General features: G+C 36.6%; 1 protein-coding gene across 8 annotated transcripts in view; it reads right to left on the bottom strand.

Moving 5' to 3' along the window:
* MCTP1 (multiple C2 and transmembrane domain containing 1) overlaps window positions 1–17,585 on the bottom strand; it is a 212,687-nt gene that overhangs the window by 120,688 nt on the left and 74,414 nt on the right. For all 8 annotated transcript variants that reach the window (XR_011682564.1, XM_071448671.1, XM_071448670.1 and 5 more), the window contains 2 exons: window positions 11,185–11,355; window positions 9,624–9,754 (listed from right to left, as the gene is read on the bottom strand). Coding sequence is in view for 7 of the 8 variants with exons in the window: in XM_071448671.1 (XP_071304772.1) it covers window positions 9,624–9,754; window positions 11,185–11,355 (302 nt within the window). In the remaining variant the exon portion in view is untranslated. The remainder of the gene's footprint in view (window positions 1–9,623; window positions 9,755–11,184; window positions 11,356–17,585) is intronic.

Genomic DNA, 17,585 nt, shown 5'->3' on the forward strand with positions numbered 1-17,585 from the left:
TGCAACTCTGAGCATGTATTGAAATTCAGTGTCTGTGTCAAGTGTAATACCAGTTTGCATTGGACAGGAATTTCTGTGAAAAAGCACTATTCAAAATCCTTATAGCATCCCAAAATGAGTTTTGCCAACTTTTTGCTCTAAATAAAACCACCAAGAATACTGAAATAAAATAAATGTATATATTCTATGTGTAGGTTAGCCACTCTCCACTCTATTTTCAACAGCGATTATTTACTGTGACAAGCATATGCACTATATGCCACTAATTCATTAAACTAAACATCAAGCAAACTCTTTTCATAAGATGTCAAGTGATTTTGAAGACAATGTGGTCACTGCAGGGCCAATAAACTAAGAAAAAGGTGGCAGACATGAAAATATGGCCATTTAAAGATAGGAAATAGCCAATTATGAGAATAAATGCAGCCTTATAAAATGAGTATTGTGCTATCACAGGCAGATCAGATTTACTACAGGAAAACTGTCTTTTGTTTTTTCAGAGACATTTACTACCCGTGGTACAGTTCATGTTAACTAGTGCAAAGCTCATACAGTAACAAGGTTCAATTATCTTACAAAAAAAAAAATTCGAACTCATGTAGCATTCTGAGCTTAATGGTTTTCTTCTCTTTTGAACTCTTTGGATAATAGGGAGTGACAAATTAAATAAGCAATAGTAAGGAAAAATAAAGCTGTTGCTATCAGTGCAGGCTGATAGTCAAAACAAGCTTCATACATGTACATAAACAGTCAAATTCTTATTTAGGATGCAGTGAGGAATTTAAAGCCCTCCTTAAGACAACAAATATTGTAATTAAACATTCAAAGCTGTAGCAGGTTAAAATACCCCTAGTATTAAATACTCCTCAATAATTTATTTCAAGACAGATACCCCTCAAAAATAGGATTCAGCAACAATATTGAGTCTTCAACCAATAAACATTTAAAGAACCAGTCTAAACTCTCTTAAAATCCGTACTCAGAAAGTCATTATGATACTAATGGAGAAATAATCCACCCCTCACTCAAAAATAGGCAACAAAAGATAAAATAGGCAACAAAAGCTACCCCATATATATCCATCAATAAAAAAAAAAGAGTGTAAAATTACAAGGTCTACATCAGGGCTACTCGATCTAATTTCTTCAGTTCTTGAAGCTACAACATTTTAACAATATGAGTAGTCCAGTTTTTTTATTTAGGCTGAAAGAAGCGACTGGCAATTTGCTTTTACTTGTGCACCTTTCCTAAAGAAATGAAATATTTCTAATATTATCACATCTAGAACAGATTACCTGAGAAATATGTATCTATCACCTGCTTGATAAATCTTCATGAGCAGGCCACTACCAGCTTATTATTTCCTAAAATCATACAAAGGTAGGAAGTGATGTGGAAAATTTTTTCCAGTAAAAAGCCTTAACCATTTTAAAGGAAAATTATTCTCTCAAGTAGCCTCAGAAAACTTGATAAAAATATAGGGTTATTCCATTAAGGACTGTCATCTTTGCACTTTACAGAAGTCCAGGTTAAGAGCACATTTATGCACACATGGTCAGGTGAAAGCAGATTTCTCACGCCATACCAGGTGCTCTGCCCTGGCCTTCAAGGAGATGCAGCTTACACAGGCCTAACTTGAAACTGCCCAGGCTCAAGGAGCACCCAGCACAAGGGGAGCCTATTTACAACATATGCACTTCACTTAAATGGTACGAGTTTCCAATCTACAGACACAGTAAGAAAAATTGCAATTTTTTCCCATTGGTAGCTGATTTTTTTTAATGATAAAAAATCAATTTCGTTTGATCTAGTGCCAAATTATCCTAAAAAAAGGAAAAAAAAATTGGAATAATTTTTTGTTCATTCTTCTCTGTCCTCATCAGATCTTTGTATGGGACCAAAAAAAGTAAAAAAAGTGAAGGAAGTCTCTTTTTTGAGGTATTACCTAAATACTAACCCTATCATAGAATAATCTTGACAGACTCTAACTGGATAACTACAAAACTCCTTTTTGTACTACATTTTTTTAGAAGGACTGAAGCTAACAAAATATTTCCAAAAATAAGTATCTGTTTGGAAAGTATGTTTTCCAAATGTAAATATCTTTGGAAAGCTCAAGTTGACAATGTCCTTTTATATTTTACTGAAATTATATTCAAGTATTCCAAGCTTAAAAGCTTTAACAATGCTGACTTTTGTATCAGTTCAGATGTTTTCTAAAAAGACATTTGTTTCCTACAACTGTGTCTCCAGGGAGAACAAAGATGCTTTGAGGATGAAGGTGAAATTGTACGTTACCAGAAAGTGGTGTAGAATGAATGAGAAATTTTGTCCTGTATTTTCAAATTGAGGATCATGAAAAATTACAGCCATTTTGAGAAGGCCATAAGCTGCATATGACCAGCAGCTGTCACACTGGAAACATGAGAAAATAGTAACTTTGTACAATCCTGTTTCTTAAGGAATTATTATTTACATGGTGCTGGTAAGGGCAAAGACTTTTTCCACCTGTAATGAGATCAGCCTAAAGAATTATTGAAAAAAATCTGCTGTTAACTTCAAAGACAGATTTCCAAACATGACTATAAACCACATTGCAGGTATCTGTAGTTTTTAGTGCAGTTTGAGTTCTTTTGTATCTTCCATGCTGTACGGCCCCTTCAGTGCATACGGGTTTCAGCACTTCAAGTGGTGAGCAGGAGCACTGGAACAATTTCTCTGGCTGGCTGGCATTTTGGAAAGAGGTATAGGGGCATAAATCCCACCTATCAGTTCTGCATGTGAACACTACCAGGCACCATAGCTGGATTTTCAGGACTTGAGAGATCAGAAGAGAGAAAAACCACAAAGTGCAACAAGCTCATGTGCCAAAGTTATCACAGATGAATTGCTCAAAAACAGGGTACAGCTCCCATGGAGGAAGATTTGAAGGTTCAAGGGGAATCTACCACTTGTCTGAAACTGTGTTCAATGTGTTAATCACACAAAATTTTAGAAATATATTTCAGATTTATTTTTAATTTGAATATATCTGGCCTTTGGTTCTTTTTATGCCTTTCCTTACCAGTTGAAAAACCCTTTAGTGTTTCATGTTTTCTTCTAGTGAAGGAACTCATACACTATAATCATATCTCTTCTTGATCTTCCTTTTGATATGCTAAGCACCTTCAGCTCCCTATACATTTCCTAGGAACATATCTCCTACAGCCCTCAAATGACTTTTTTGTAACTTTTCTGATCCAGTGAAATTCTCCTGCATCCTTTTTAAAGTGTAGAAGGCAGAACTATATGTAGTATTTTATTATCAGCATGTCTAACAGGTAAAAATCACCTCCCCTCTTTAGTTCTAACAGAACCTGGAATGTAAGACTGTGTTGGCACCCTGGTGAAATATTCTTGCTAATGAATGAATTACAAAGGTAGCGACATGACATAGAAGGCCTCTTAAAAGCCAGGTGGCCAGGCAAGTGAGAGACAGCAGATAGTGGAATCATTTTCTCACATGACAAAATAAAGCATAAAAGAGGAACTGGCACAATCCTAAGTGATAGGGACAGAAAAGCACCACTTGGCTACAAACCAGGCAACTTAATTACCATCATGACTTGTTCAGGAACACAGATTTTTAACTCCACTGTGATCCAGGTCTATGCTGCTCCAAAGGATGCCAAGGAGAGGAAACTGTGTGATTCCACAATTAGAACTGAGCTGGACACACATCAGAAGCAGCAAGGCATGAACTGCTACAATTTGTGAGACTCCATACCCTTTATGAGCAGATTAAAATGTTCCAGTAAAAACCAAGAAACAAAAGGAGAGAGGAAATTTTGCAAAGCACTAGCAGAAAATGACACATCTCAGAAACACTGAGTGTTGACTGCAGTAATGTGAATTTCTTAGAAGAATCAGAGCGTGACATTTTTAACTGTAAAGATAATGAGAAAGAAATTAAATTATGGACTCCACATGATGCTTGTGGTAAGTGGTTGATAGAGGTGTTAGATTGAAAATCAGGGAAGCTCCCAAAGGGGTAGGAGACAGTATCTCAGCTAAGTAGGACATTGACTAAGGATGAGAGTGGTGCTTAGCTGGGGAAGCTGGAGAGGATCCCTGGGCAGCTGGGAGAGGAGACCTCAGCAGGACTTGAAGAACAGTGCTGTCAGTTGCCATGTAGCAACACATGGAAGGCAGGAAAAAGCCCTGCAGTTTGGGGTAAGTCAGTCATGGAAACAGAAATATGAGAGCTCTATGAAATACTATTTTACCAGTCACCAAGCAATGCCTGAATACAGAATTACTGTTTATTGCTTGCTGAAAGAAATACAGTCCATGCTACAATAACCTGCTGATGGATTTTGAAATGACAGATTAATTTTTTCCTAAGCATATTTCTTCACTATAAAATTACAGATTTACTTTTGATATTGCACAGGCAGAAATCACTTACAATTGGTTTCTGATGTGATATTTCCTAGATTGTCCCCATGGCACAACCACATACTACAGACTGTTAGTTCTGTTACTGGTGCAATTTCTCTGCAGCAAAATTAACACTTTCATTTGCTAAATCAGTCTATTGCTTTGATAAATATTATGTCTCCCTACATAGCTCTTTCCTCACTAGTTGGGCCAAGAAATTTTGCAAGAGCTTTCACACAACTGCAATCTGTGCCTTTCATATATCGTCACAAAACCCTATTTGCACTCTTCACCATTTTCTACACACTGTCATGCTCCTCATGTCTAAACTGGCCATTCCAGATTTCCTTCTCCCTTCCTCTTATTTTGCCACTCTTCAAGAAGTAGACTTCCATATGTGAGAAGACAGAGGGTCAGAAGAAGGATTCATAAACAGCCCAGATTGCATGGAGCATTCTGTATCTCAGCATACGTTGGAGAATGCTGTCAATTTCGTGTCAGAACATGACAATAACAACTGTCAGTAAGAGTTGTAAATAATAAAGTATCTGGTAAGAGAAAGTTACTGAAGATTTGTGTGCAAAAACTGAAACTCTTTTGGCTTTCTAGCAGAACAGAAAGAACACTACTAACTCTGCATTAGCAGAGTGAAGATGTGCTGAGTTAGGAATAAATAAGGTATGGAATACCTAAAGGCCAAATTTTGAGACTCAGTATTACATCTGTCTCCTTTTGACAACAATCAGAAATGGAGATGGCTCGGCACATCACAGGATTTTTCAAAGGCAGACCTGGCAGTAGCATTTTTAGATTTTAATGCTTCTGACATAACCTTAATTTTACATCAATAAATGCATCTGTACTTAATTTTTCTTTAGTCGTCATGAATAATCAACAAACAATTATACACATAGACTACTGGTTGTGTGCTCTTTGCTGTTTGCACAGAATTGCGGTGACTCACATGTGCACAGAGTTCAAGTCAAAATTACAACAGCATATTGACCATTATGTTTACATTTTTATTATATTACATCTTTTCAAAGTTCCACATGAACAAATTTTCAAGCTGCAATGCAAAAACCACTTTTGAAAGACCAGCATAATAAAGTACTATTTCTATTTCCAGAGGAAGCCATCTTGTTTACAGAGTTTTGAAAAATTGAGAAAACTTCAAGACTTTGCAACTTTAACATTAACACGGACTTCACAAATACTATTCAAAATCTTCTTCCTGGGCAACAGAAAATTGCCAGTATTTCAATATAAATCACAGCCTCCACAACACCTCTGGAAAAAGATCTGGGAAGAAACACTTATAGTAGCATATTTAGAGTCCTTCACCCAGCTTTACATGCATGTTGAAGTACTCATATACAATTCAGTTCTCTATGATAATGCTCAGCCCCCCACAGCAAAATTACAAAAACATCAGTGAGGGAAGAAAAATCCCAAACCATAAATAATTTATAATTTTGTATTTTTAAAATAAAATCTCACTTTAATTTAGAAATTTGATATCATATTCCCATGCTTTCAGACTAATCAGAGAATCATAGCTGCACATCATTTGTATTTATGTACACCTGGAAACCACTCTATGGTTGTGTTACCACAAAAAAAAGTAAACAGACAAGGCATAGCAGATTAGGTATTATAAACTTAAATAAGTAATTTTCAGTATTTTAACTTTTGTATTTCATAACATGAATGCTCACAAAATCAATCTATTTGCATCAATATTTAGCAAGATTATGGGAAATGCCACTTTCCTATAGATAAAATTAATACACAGCCTTAATGAATTTGCTACATACAAGGTCTTCTCTTCTTAACTTGCATCAAATGGGGAAAAAGAATAGCATCTATAAATACTTATGAAAATAGATATAGATGAAGTCAGCAGTAATTTCCTGGCACAAAATAAATGCAGAAGTCAATGTCATTTTAAAGATAAATGTGCATTTTTCATAACAATTAATAGTGCTATAAATCCTGCTGCACTGGATTGCAAATAACTTCACCTGAATAAAATTGCATGACATGGGATTTACTTATTCTCTATGTTCACAGAAACAACTTGTTCTCTGACAGCACTCATTCTTGGCAATTTATTGCACCTGTCAGCAGCCCATTTGTTCAGATTAGTGCTATGCATAAAGGTGTAACAGTCATGAGGATTTATTAACTGATTATCGTAAAGGTGACAGTCAGAATTGCCTTCAAAAACATAAATGATAAGAAAGTTAAATAATTACATGATGATTAAAATCACCTTCATTTTGATCTTAGTATTACCTACATAAACTTAGTGCAGTACGTTTTTAATCACAGGAGCATATTGACTCAACATAGTACATAAATTATTTGCTCATAGCAAAAATGTGAATATTAAATATATTCACACTGAAAAATACATACACATACATATTTCAACTTATCAGATGGAGCAATAACTAATGCCACTTATGCAAGTCTATACCTTTCTTTAAAAGCAAGATGGCCCATGTGGCTTTAGTTCCTGGTGCCTTCCATAAAAAGAACTTCTAGACCTCATTTTTTGGTCCTGGAATGTTGATTGTTTTTTAAAAAACTGTATTCAGAAGGATGGGAGAATTTATCTCCTGTAAAATGCATCTCAGTTCTAGACAAGTATAGTTTTCTCACATGAATCTGCACATGATTGGAAATATATTTTCCTCAAAGCTCTACATGAGGTCTTTTCCCAGGCTTTTGAAATACTGAAATACTGAAAATAAACACTGAATTGGTTGTAAGGTTTGGGGCTTTTTAGAATATTCTGAGATGGAAGTTCACAAGGTGGTACAACCTTTAAAGTCTCATGGAGAATGCACACAATTGAAATTCAAATGTATTTTATAAACAAAATTCTCCAAGTTAAGAATGGAAATCAACCAGTCAGCATTTCATTTCCGACACTGCCATATTGAACATGCCGGGGCATCAAGATGAAGACAGAGTTGCATGCTACTTCTGTGACAGACGTCTCCTTTCACTTTTCTGAACTAGGATGTCATGCTGTCACTCACCCTCTTAACACCTTCCTCCCTCTCACAGGCAGATCTTACCAGCCATCCCTTCCACTTCCATCTTCAACACCTCAAAACCAGAATCTCACTTCCATATCCTCAACCTTCTCGGACATCTTTCCTGTATTTTTCTGCCCTCAGAAATGGATTGCAAGCCCAACTCCTTGCATCATTGCTACCATGTCAGATTCCCAGCTTTCACCTGCCCTTATTGTGCTCCTGCCTAACAAGGACAATAATATACAAGGGCCACAGAAGCCCATGTTCTTGATTTCCCACTTTTATTTCACAAAAGTGCAGCTGAAACATGGTATTATTCTGGGAGACTTTACAGCATTCTGGTTTGGAATAGAATTTGCATGTAATGGAGCTTAGCACAGAAAAACCACAGGTTTTCTGTGCTGTTTTCCAGGAAGATCCTGGAATTTTTCCCTTCCACCTTCCACCTGGGAAACTTTTTCTCAGTTTGGTCAGTTCTTCAATTTAGTGTGCCTTCTCCCTAGGCATATTTTGTCTAGGCAGGACATCTTCAAGAAAGAGTTGTTTTCATTTGCATTTAATAGACATATTCTTATATAACATTACAGCTGCTGCTTGCACATTATTCAAGCAAGCAGAAAGATCTCAGCAAGATGAAATGGATTACCCTTCATTCTTGAGCAATAGTAGAATGCTACCAGGAAGTCTTTTGTTTCCCTCCTACAGCCTCATTATCATGTCTTCTGGAACCTGAATCAAGACATTCAACTTATTATGTGTATCTTGAAAGCCATAGAGCCTTAGTCATGGCACACAACTCAGTTGTGCTTTTGAAAACTAATACACACTTACCATAACACATGCACAGAGCAAGTCTGTAGTGTGTGCACCAAAATATTTCCAGCTTTTAGGGACAGCCTTGGAAGGAGAAACTGGGGAAAAGGGGTCAGCATTTAGTGGAGCTGTCAGGTGTTGGTGATTTTTATCTGCAGTGACTGGAAAAGAATATCAGGGAAGGGGAATATTAAGACCTATTTTCTTATTCAGATTGAGCTTGACAAATGACAGTTTTTCATGGAAATCTCCTTGGAGAAGAATTTTTTTGCCGGTTACATTACGAGAGATACAGGACCAACAGAAGGTGAAATGAGAGAGTGTCTGCAAGGACAAACTGAAGAGGGATTATATGTACACTGACTGAGGGGTCAAAAAAATCAAGAGCAGCAAGATTTCAGCAAGTGGTGCTTGGATGACGATGCTCTGAAAAATCACTCAAGAAAACTTTGAATCTCACCAGATTTTCCTAAGAATGTTAGAATGAAAAAGAAAACTGGAATAATTTCCCATGGTATATAACATGTTGACATAGGACTAAATTAGTACATTACTTCAGAAAAATATTGATAGTTATCATACCATAATATGTGAAAGTGGTAGTGAAAGCACCGCCAATAAAAACAATGAAAATATATAACATTAATAATTATTAATTATTAACACTATTATTATGACTGCATGGCTATCAAGGAAAATATGAAGTAAACAAATATCTGAGCTTTCCAAATAGCACCTACTTTGTAGTAGCTATAAGCACAAGACATTTTTTCCCCTATCACTAACATTCTGTAAAATGGAGCATAGCCATACAAATATAAGCTACTTCTTGAACTCCCAGACAGATTCACTTTTCCTGAATATGAATTAGGTGAATGATGAATGATTCTTTGTCTCAAAATATGTGTGTAGTCCTTCAACTCTATTTTCATTTACCAAAAAAAGATTGGTACATAAACTTGGTCTTATGCATCAAGTCAAGAGTTATTTTTCCTCCAAACTGGATGTTGCTATATGGAACCTCCTGCACCTTGGTAATTGCTGTAAACAGGGGATTTTGATAGTTGAAAACCTCAGTCTATCAATTGGTAAAAGCTGCCACCTACTGGTCAATAAAAATTATATTACATCACCAATGTAAAGAATTACAGCAATGCAGCAAATTGTACTGTAACACTGCAGAAAATCCTCCTCAAACTTAAAAAAAAAAAAAAACCCCAAACAATAAATCAAGAACAAATGATCATAAGAAACAGTTTCAATGGCAAGACTCATTTTAATCATCCCCTCTCATGGACTTCTCTCCTCCCCATGGACCACGAGGGCTAAAATTGCACAAACCTGCCAATGAAATCGTCCTTTTTGCCAACATCTTTGTCCCACACGGTAATATCAATAATTCCACCTCGTTCTTCATAGAGATGAAAGTCAAACTGCTCCCTCCACTGAGGATTCAAAGTTTTTGGAACAATCTAAAAGGAGAATAAAACAAAAGTAGGCATACACTTTCCTAAATAGTAAATTTGATCATTAAAGTCTGTTCAAGAAGCTTCTTTTATCTGCAGTATCAATATCTCAAGCAGTGAGAACTAAAAAATGATAATTAGGAAAAACTACTAGCCCATTCTTCAAGCCTCTCTGATGTAGCAGCAACCTCCAAAATCCTGCAACTTGTCACCTTCAAAGGATTTGTCCAAAGGAATGGAGCCATTTCTCTGTAGAAAAATTATGTCCTCTGTGAAGTGACAGTTAGCTATCATGTCTCTGAGCCCAAAGGTAAACTAAGCACCTGCAATGACACATACATGGTGACTGTAAGTACTTAAACAAACAATTGTATCATGTCCTTTTTTCCCAGCTGCAATAATACCGGGAGAAACACCATACCATGGCTTACTTTCTGTGGAATAAAATTAGTTCACTTCCAAAACTGTATTTTACCTCCTTTCCTTTGAAACTCTGATAAAAGCAGCTTTCTTAATAATTTCAATCCAAATTTCTGAATTTTCTACCGTAATGCAAAAGCAGTATTCACTGTCCTGAGCAAGAACAGAAGACCCCTAATATCTTCCCTATTTAGCAAACACTACTCCCTACAACCACCAGTTCTACTGGCTTGAAAAAAAAGAAAATTCAGAAAAGATTATGAAAATTTTTTAATTCACAAAAGCATGAAATTTTATTTCTCCTAATTTCAGATTTAGAGGCCCTAATGCAGGCCCAGAGGTTTACAAATATGACAAGAAAATGTTCCTTCCCTCTTCCTCAATTTACCCTTAATCTGACAGTGACTGTCATGGCCATGCAGAGAGGAAGGTCATGTGCATCATCGACAGTCCCAGCATCTTCCCTAAACAGCAATTTTCAAAATGGCAGGGACCAAGAGAAAAAAAAGTAGCAACAAAGCCAAGCAAGTCTTCACAATAATTATCTCCTCTCTACCTGTGAAGCTCATACATGAAAAAAAAAATTAATGAAACTTGTTGTTAAGGACATGAAGAGGAAAGTGAGTTTATGAACATGACATGGTTTGAGATTAAAACCATGCAAAGAGTCCAAGAGGCACCCAGCATCAAGCCAGGAAGACCTTGTCAGAATCACTCTGCATCTCCTCCCTGCCATGAATGACCCCTAACAGTAAATAAAAGCCAACACAGTTACTGTATGGAACGTTAGGTGTGTCCCCCTGCAAACCCATGTTTTTCAGTGCTACATATTTTCCCACCTAGTACTACTTTTGTTTAGAAAGAAACAAGAAGAAACATTTAAACAAAGCTCCAGGTGCTCTGACAGGTAATTATTACAACAATAAATCTTCATCACCATTGAAAGTGATACAAGCTAAAAACACCAAACAGGAACAAAGCATTTTAAAAAAATTTTTGGTTTCACCTAAAATTACCTTGCTCTTGTACTTCTGATGTCCCAAACGAAACTTGACGTAAGGATCGCTGAGCCCATTTGCATCCATCGCCTTAAGTTCACGACCTTCTATTAAGGTAACACTAACTATCCCTCTCCATAACTGAGACTTTCTGTGCAGGTCTGAGAGACGTAAGCTCTGGGTCTGAAACTTTATGGAAACAAAAGAATAGATTTAGTTAACAAAATTCCAAAAATTTCCCCTGCTTTTAATGTTCTATTTCATGTAATTATGAATCTAAAACAACCACTGAAGAAATTTTGAAGCTATTTGACAGTACATATGTAAACTATATTGCAAAGAATTATTTGGAGAGTAACAAAATTGTGACAATTATGTGGGTAATGTCATATGCTGCTTTTGCAGAAACAAGCAGAACAAATGCTGCCCAAGGAAATGCTCATTTTTAAGAAAGGGGTTTCTTTCTGCTTCACTTCTTCCTCTGCTGATAGAATAAAAATAAATATTAGAAAGTCTCTTCTATTAGTAGCATATGATTGAATGAACTTGAATAAACTCCATGTTTATAAACATAAAGCCCCATTGAGAATATAATCTTGCCTTAGAATAACATAATATAAAACCACCATTATGTATCAAGGAAAAATAATTCAATAAACTCCTCTATCTTTGCCTCTGAAATGATAGAGTATTCTCAGAAACATGAATTGCTTACCAGCATGTAAGCTCAAGAGTCTGGAAAGAACAAAACCCCTGTTCAGAATTGTGTAGAGACTTGTGGAGTTGTGAACCCTCAGCCACTGATTCTGGGGGTCAAAATCAGATTCACACACACAAACCAGGCAACTACAGTTTTCATCAATGCACTCCACTGGGGGCTTGAGAGCAGGAGAGTATAAACTTGAGTAACTTAAGATAATTTCCAGTTTGCTCTGAGCTACAATGGGTACAAGGTACCAGAACTGGGGGATTCCCCTTTGCACTCCTAAGACAAATGTGTCTTGAGTGCATCCAAGAAGCAATGTTGGTAAAGGCTCTCCCTTCTATTGTGAAACTTTATTCATTAAAGGCTACCTTATCTATAATCAGAACACTAGATAGCTAAACTATATTTAAACTTGAAAATTATTTTCTCTAGGAACCAAAAAAAGCAAGTCTGCATGTATAGTCTGCTGTAACTTCATTATGCAATGTAGTTTAAGCAACAAAGGTTTTGTGGGCTCAGCAACATTTGTGGGCTCAGCAACCTAAACACATGCAGGTCTTGCATGCCTGGCTTCATCCCTAGCAGACCTCTACTGTCTCTGTAAGAGGGTTTCAGTGCAGTTTTTTCATTTTGAGTCTTTTAGATGGTAAACTCAGCTGGATGGCTACAGCTATGTAGGTGCCCAAGACGGGGGTTTTACTCTATTACCCAGAGAAAATGATAGAGATTAGACTGGACTATAATCACACTCAACCAAGCTCCAGAGAGAATAGACATGAGAACTGTGGCCATTGGGCTTGGAGCAAATATGATTAACATACTTTTTGCAGTATTTCAAATATTTTTTTGGCATGCATTTGTGTTTTCTAATGGTGTTTCCCTTCAAGTAGTGTGGCTATTCCCAAAATATTTCACTACATTTATTAAAGTTTTCTCTTCCTGAAATGAAGGATTTGACTGCAGAGAAACTTCTCATGAACTTGCTGTTTCTACAAAGGCAAACAAGGAACTGTGAGTGGAATAATCTTGAACTTAACCTGCAACATGAAGCAGCAGTGGGACATAAGAAAGCAGATCCTCTACAAAAATTAGGGAAGAATTGGGAAAATTAGTTGCCAGAAGAGATTTCATTTATCACTTGGGAGCATTATATAAACTTTTTCTCAGCAGAAAAACATCTCTCATTGAGGGCATACTGTCATCACTGCCAATAACTTGATTTGTGAAGAAGTGGTAAATTTTTTTTATTGCTCCAGTTTCTTAGCAGGCTTAGAGCAAAACAAAGACTAGATAATAAATAACTGGCTCTGCCCTGAATACAAGATGATGAGAGACACAGAAAGAAGACCACACCTGTTCAGGAAAGTATTTAATACTGGGATATAACCAGTGGTTGAGACTTCTTCTGCAAAGAATATACAGTTCTTGGAGTTGTTTTAAGAGCTGAATGGGTGATGATTTCCAGAAGTCTATCATGAGCTTGCATTTACAACTTTTTTGAAGTAAATCTTAAGCACACTGCATAGCTCTCTTCTTCTTTATCAGTGAGACAGTGAAAAATTTAGAGAGCGTACTTGATCTAAATTCAGTATTTTCAGCAGCTCTTATAATAATTTGCTGCACAAAAGGATCTGCCCCATCATCAAGCAAGGTTTGGTTTTTTTTTTCCTGACCAGTCAGGAGTTTCATCAGTGGGGGTAATTTCCATACAAGGTAGCAAGGTAAGATCTAGATGACCAAGAAAAGCTGGGTGTAAAATGACAGACAGTTCAGACAGGAGTTTACAAGAGTCAGGCAGGAGGCTGGAAAACAAGTGTTCCTGTGCTGCAGGAGGAAGCCCTCCCAGGTCAGAGCCACATCTTGCGCTCGATGACAATCAAAGCTTTACGCAGACCCTAATGGCATCTTGACTGACAGTGAAGTTCCAGAGACTATGTCTCACCATGCTGGAAGAAAAGCAGACCGCTGCTAAAAAGAGGTATAGATTGGTTGTGGCTGTTTCTTCCTCAAGGTAGTGAATGTGCACAGCAGTGCTCATTTCTGTCTTTACTGGTAATATACAGATACATGGAACAGCAAAAGGGAGAGGTGCTGAAAGAGTCAGAGCATAGCTCACCAAAGCTAAAGCTATTCAGATTTCCTGGACATGAAAAGCATAGCCTATGTGGCCTTCTCCAGCAAGAGTAACTTCCAGCTGGCACTTTTCTTGTTTCTAAGCAAGACTGAAGGGAATCCAACACACTTTTCTTCCAGTCAAAACCACACTTATTCTCAGAAATTACAAATAATTTACTGACATAACATCTCTTTTCATATAATGGTTCTTGTAGGAAGAAAAACAGAAAAGGAATGTTCAGATTTCAAATATGACAAAAAGCTGAAAAAATGGGAAAGTAAGACTGATTTCACATTTTAAAGTTCTTTCCTTATGAATTTATTTTCATAGTGTGAGATAGGCATATTTCTAGGTACAAAAAGCTGAAAAAAATGGGAAAGTAAGACTGATTTCAGATTTTAAAGTTCTTTCCTTATGAATTTATTTTCATAATAGGCATATTTCTAGGTACATTTCTGGGTACCTAAAAAACCTGTAAAATTCAGCCCACAGTGAGATACAAATTCAGAAGGATAACCGTGAGACTAAAACAAAGAAATGAGCATGTATCTTTCTCAATTTCTCCTATGAAGGACTCCTTCTCAAGACTTATTCTTAGGCAACTTGTTTCCCTCAGAAAGCACATAGTGAGTATTGCAGACTAGATTCCCTCTTGTGCCACAAACAGGAAAAAAAAGAAGAAACACAGCTTTTTATTTGTCTATAAATAGGTGGGAAGTTACACATTTCATATAAAATGCCACAATTTGGAAAAAAGCAAGATCAAAATCTCAGTCCAAACCATCTTTAATATGAGACTGTTGTTTACATTTTTGTGCAGGATAGAGGCATAGTGACATCCACCTGACACATCCTAAAACCCCCAAAGAAAGAGGGCGGTGGAGTCTTTCATGCCAAAGGATGCTCAAAGCTACCTGTGAAAGAAAAGCCCACCTATTTTCATATCCACACACTGCTTTAATGCTTAAAAACAGCAAGCAAACTCAGCACTTTTGTTATGTGAAAAACACAGCTTTTATTTGTGTTCCACCTATTCTGTGTAAATGTGATGTAGTGAGTGGGCTAGGGGCATCAAGAGAAAAGAACAGAACTGCACCCTCTGCTAGATGTGATTAATACAGCTAGCCAAACACCAGAGCTGAAAGATGATGTAAAAAACATGACCTAATATTCTGCACGCATCCAGGTATTTCTGGGTAACATTAAAGGATGGGAAATCAGCAAGGCTTAGTCGGAATCTGGGCATTAATCCCAGGATAATCAATACCACATTGTTAATGAGCTATTGTTATTTTTGTCCAAAGAAAAGATGCGCTTTGTTGGTATTTTTTAAAATCCCCTTGTATTTTTGTTTATCTTTAGGTAACTAAATGTCCTCTGAAACTTTAGTCCATATCAAGTGGGGGAAACCACATAGATTGTCCTGTACCAGCCCAACCTCATTTCTTCATTGATCAGGCCTCATGCCCTGTAAAGTACCACCTCTCTCCCTGGCATGTGCTTGTGCAAATAGACTCTGCTTTTATTAAATCTCCTCCTTATTACAGACACCTGTAAGACACACTGCTCCTCTGAGTCCTGGAACACAATAGACAGAAATAGAAAAGTCTACCACAAACTTATTAATTTTAAAACAAGCAAATCAATAATGCACTTATATGACCTGCAGAGGCACTTCAATCTGAAAAAATAACTTTGGTTTCAAAGCTCAAAAAAATATCAATCAAGAAATTAGTGAAAAATATAGAAAAGAAAAATACTCTCCACCACTTAACAGAGCACAGATATAGAAATACAGCAAAGTCAAAGTCAGTGTTGCAAATTACTGCGGTAAATTAATGTAAACAGAATTTTCCAGGATGCTTGCAGAGCTTGGATAAACAATGTAAAATAAAGATTGAGAATTTCAGTAAATACAACTGCTAGCTCTATGCACAAAACAATGGAAAAATCAAGAGACGGTCACATGCATTTGCAATGCTTTTCCTATATTAGAACAACAAAAAGTACGAGCTGAAAGGTCTACTCTATGTAGTTCCTACACTGTGTGTCAGAACAGAGTTTGAACTGGATTGAAATATTTTTACATTATCACAATGCAAAGTACATAAAGTAATATTTTTAAATAATCCCATATGGTTTTCTGATTATACTTGAGTTCTAAACTCATAAAATCACACATTTAGTATTATATGTAATAGCTGCAGTCAAGAATGTTAGGAAGTAGACCTTTTTAAACCTTGAGGTCCAGCTGTGTGTTTCCTGAACAGTGTTTGGCGAGGGGAAAGGAGGCTGGGATCAGCCTGTGTCTTCAGTCAGCCTCTTCAGGCTCTGAGAGAACGCCATGCATTACAAGATTTCTCATTCTCCTTCTACTATAGGCAAATAGAAATGGAAAAAATGGTTGGAATTCATCAGCATTATAGACACTGAGCAGCAGAAATGCCTTCAATGAGATCATGATGATTCCTTCTTACTTTTTCCTCATTGTAACTAAGAAAGTTTTCTAAATGGACTGCTATTGATAATTATTGCAATACAAAATAATGCTTTCCTTAACTTTTTATCGACTAAATTTTAGATTTTAGGCTCTTCTAATTCTAGTTGCAGCTAATAAAAATTTCTACAGTTGAGAAATTTACACTGCCCTACACCCTGAGTGTTTGAACTGCCATGTTAAGTCTGGTTTATGGAATTTGCACCAACAACCGGATACTGCTTCTGTACAGCAATGCTACTGTGACACTACAATATTTGTAATAACAAATAACAAATAACAAATAGCTGTAATAACAGCTCATACTTTTGCAGCATTTCACATATTTTTGTGGTTTTCTAAATTTAATAATTTGGCATTCTATTTAAGTGTACTTGCCGGATGCAGCTCAGGTGTAGTATGATGCAGGCTGTGGCACCCACTGTGACTTGGATTTTCTGTAACAGGGTGAAAACATTTATACAGGACAACAGTATACAGAGGAACTTTGCAGAGAGGCTGTGCAAGCATAATCCTAACTGCCTCCATTCTTTGTTCCTGTAATTCCCCTTGGAAATTGTGGCTGCAACACATGAAAGTCAACAGGTCTTCTAATGATCCTGTTATTGTCTGGGATAGCCAACGTCACCACAGTCCCAAAGCTGACATGGACTTGATACACAAAAAGAGTGGCAACCAAAACTTGATGGAAACTTCCCACGCTTTTGGAAATGTAGGAATGAAACCCCCATGACAAAATGCTACTCTGCTGTTTTTGTTCTTAGCTGGATCAGCTGTTGTCACTCACACACAATTAATGCAAATATAAGCCTCATCAAACATTTGCATAATTTTTATAATTAGATGTCTAGCAAACAGGACTATCTACTCTGGCTGTTTTTTGCTTCCATTATTTAGTAGCTTTCCTTCAAGCACTATTTACAGCTGCTAAACTGATACCTAGAACCTCATGACTTACAAAACACAAGTGTTTTCTCAGTCTTGAAAGATTCTTCAAAGAACTCAAAATGCAGTAATTCTACCATGTATTCTGAAATTCCTTAGAGTTTTGGCTCAGAGATTCTGGTTGAAAGATTGAACCAACTGTAAATTCCTCCAAT

This window comes from Agelaius tricolor, unplaced genomic scaffold, assembly GCF_023055355.1.
Source record: "Agelaius tricolor isolate 1412-34295 unplaced genomic scaffold, bAgeTri1.0.p SCAF_27, whole genome shotgun sequence".
Lineage (NCBI taxonomy): Eukaryota > Metazoa > Chordata > Aves > Passeriformes > Icteridae > Agelaius > Agelaius tricolor.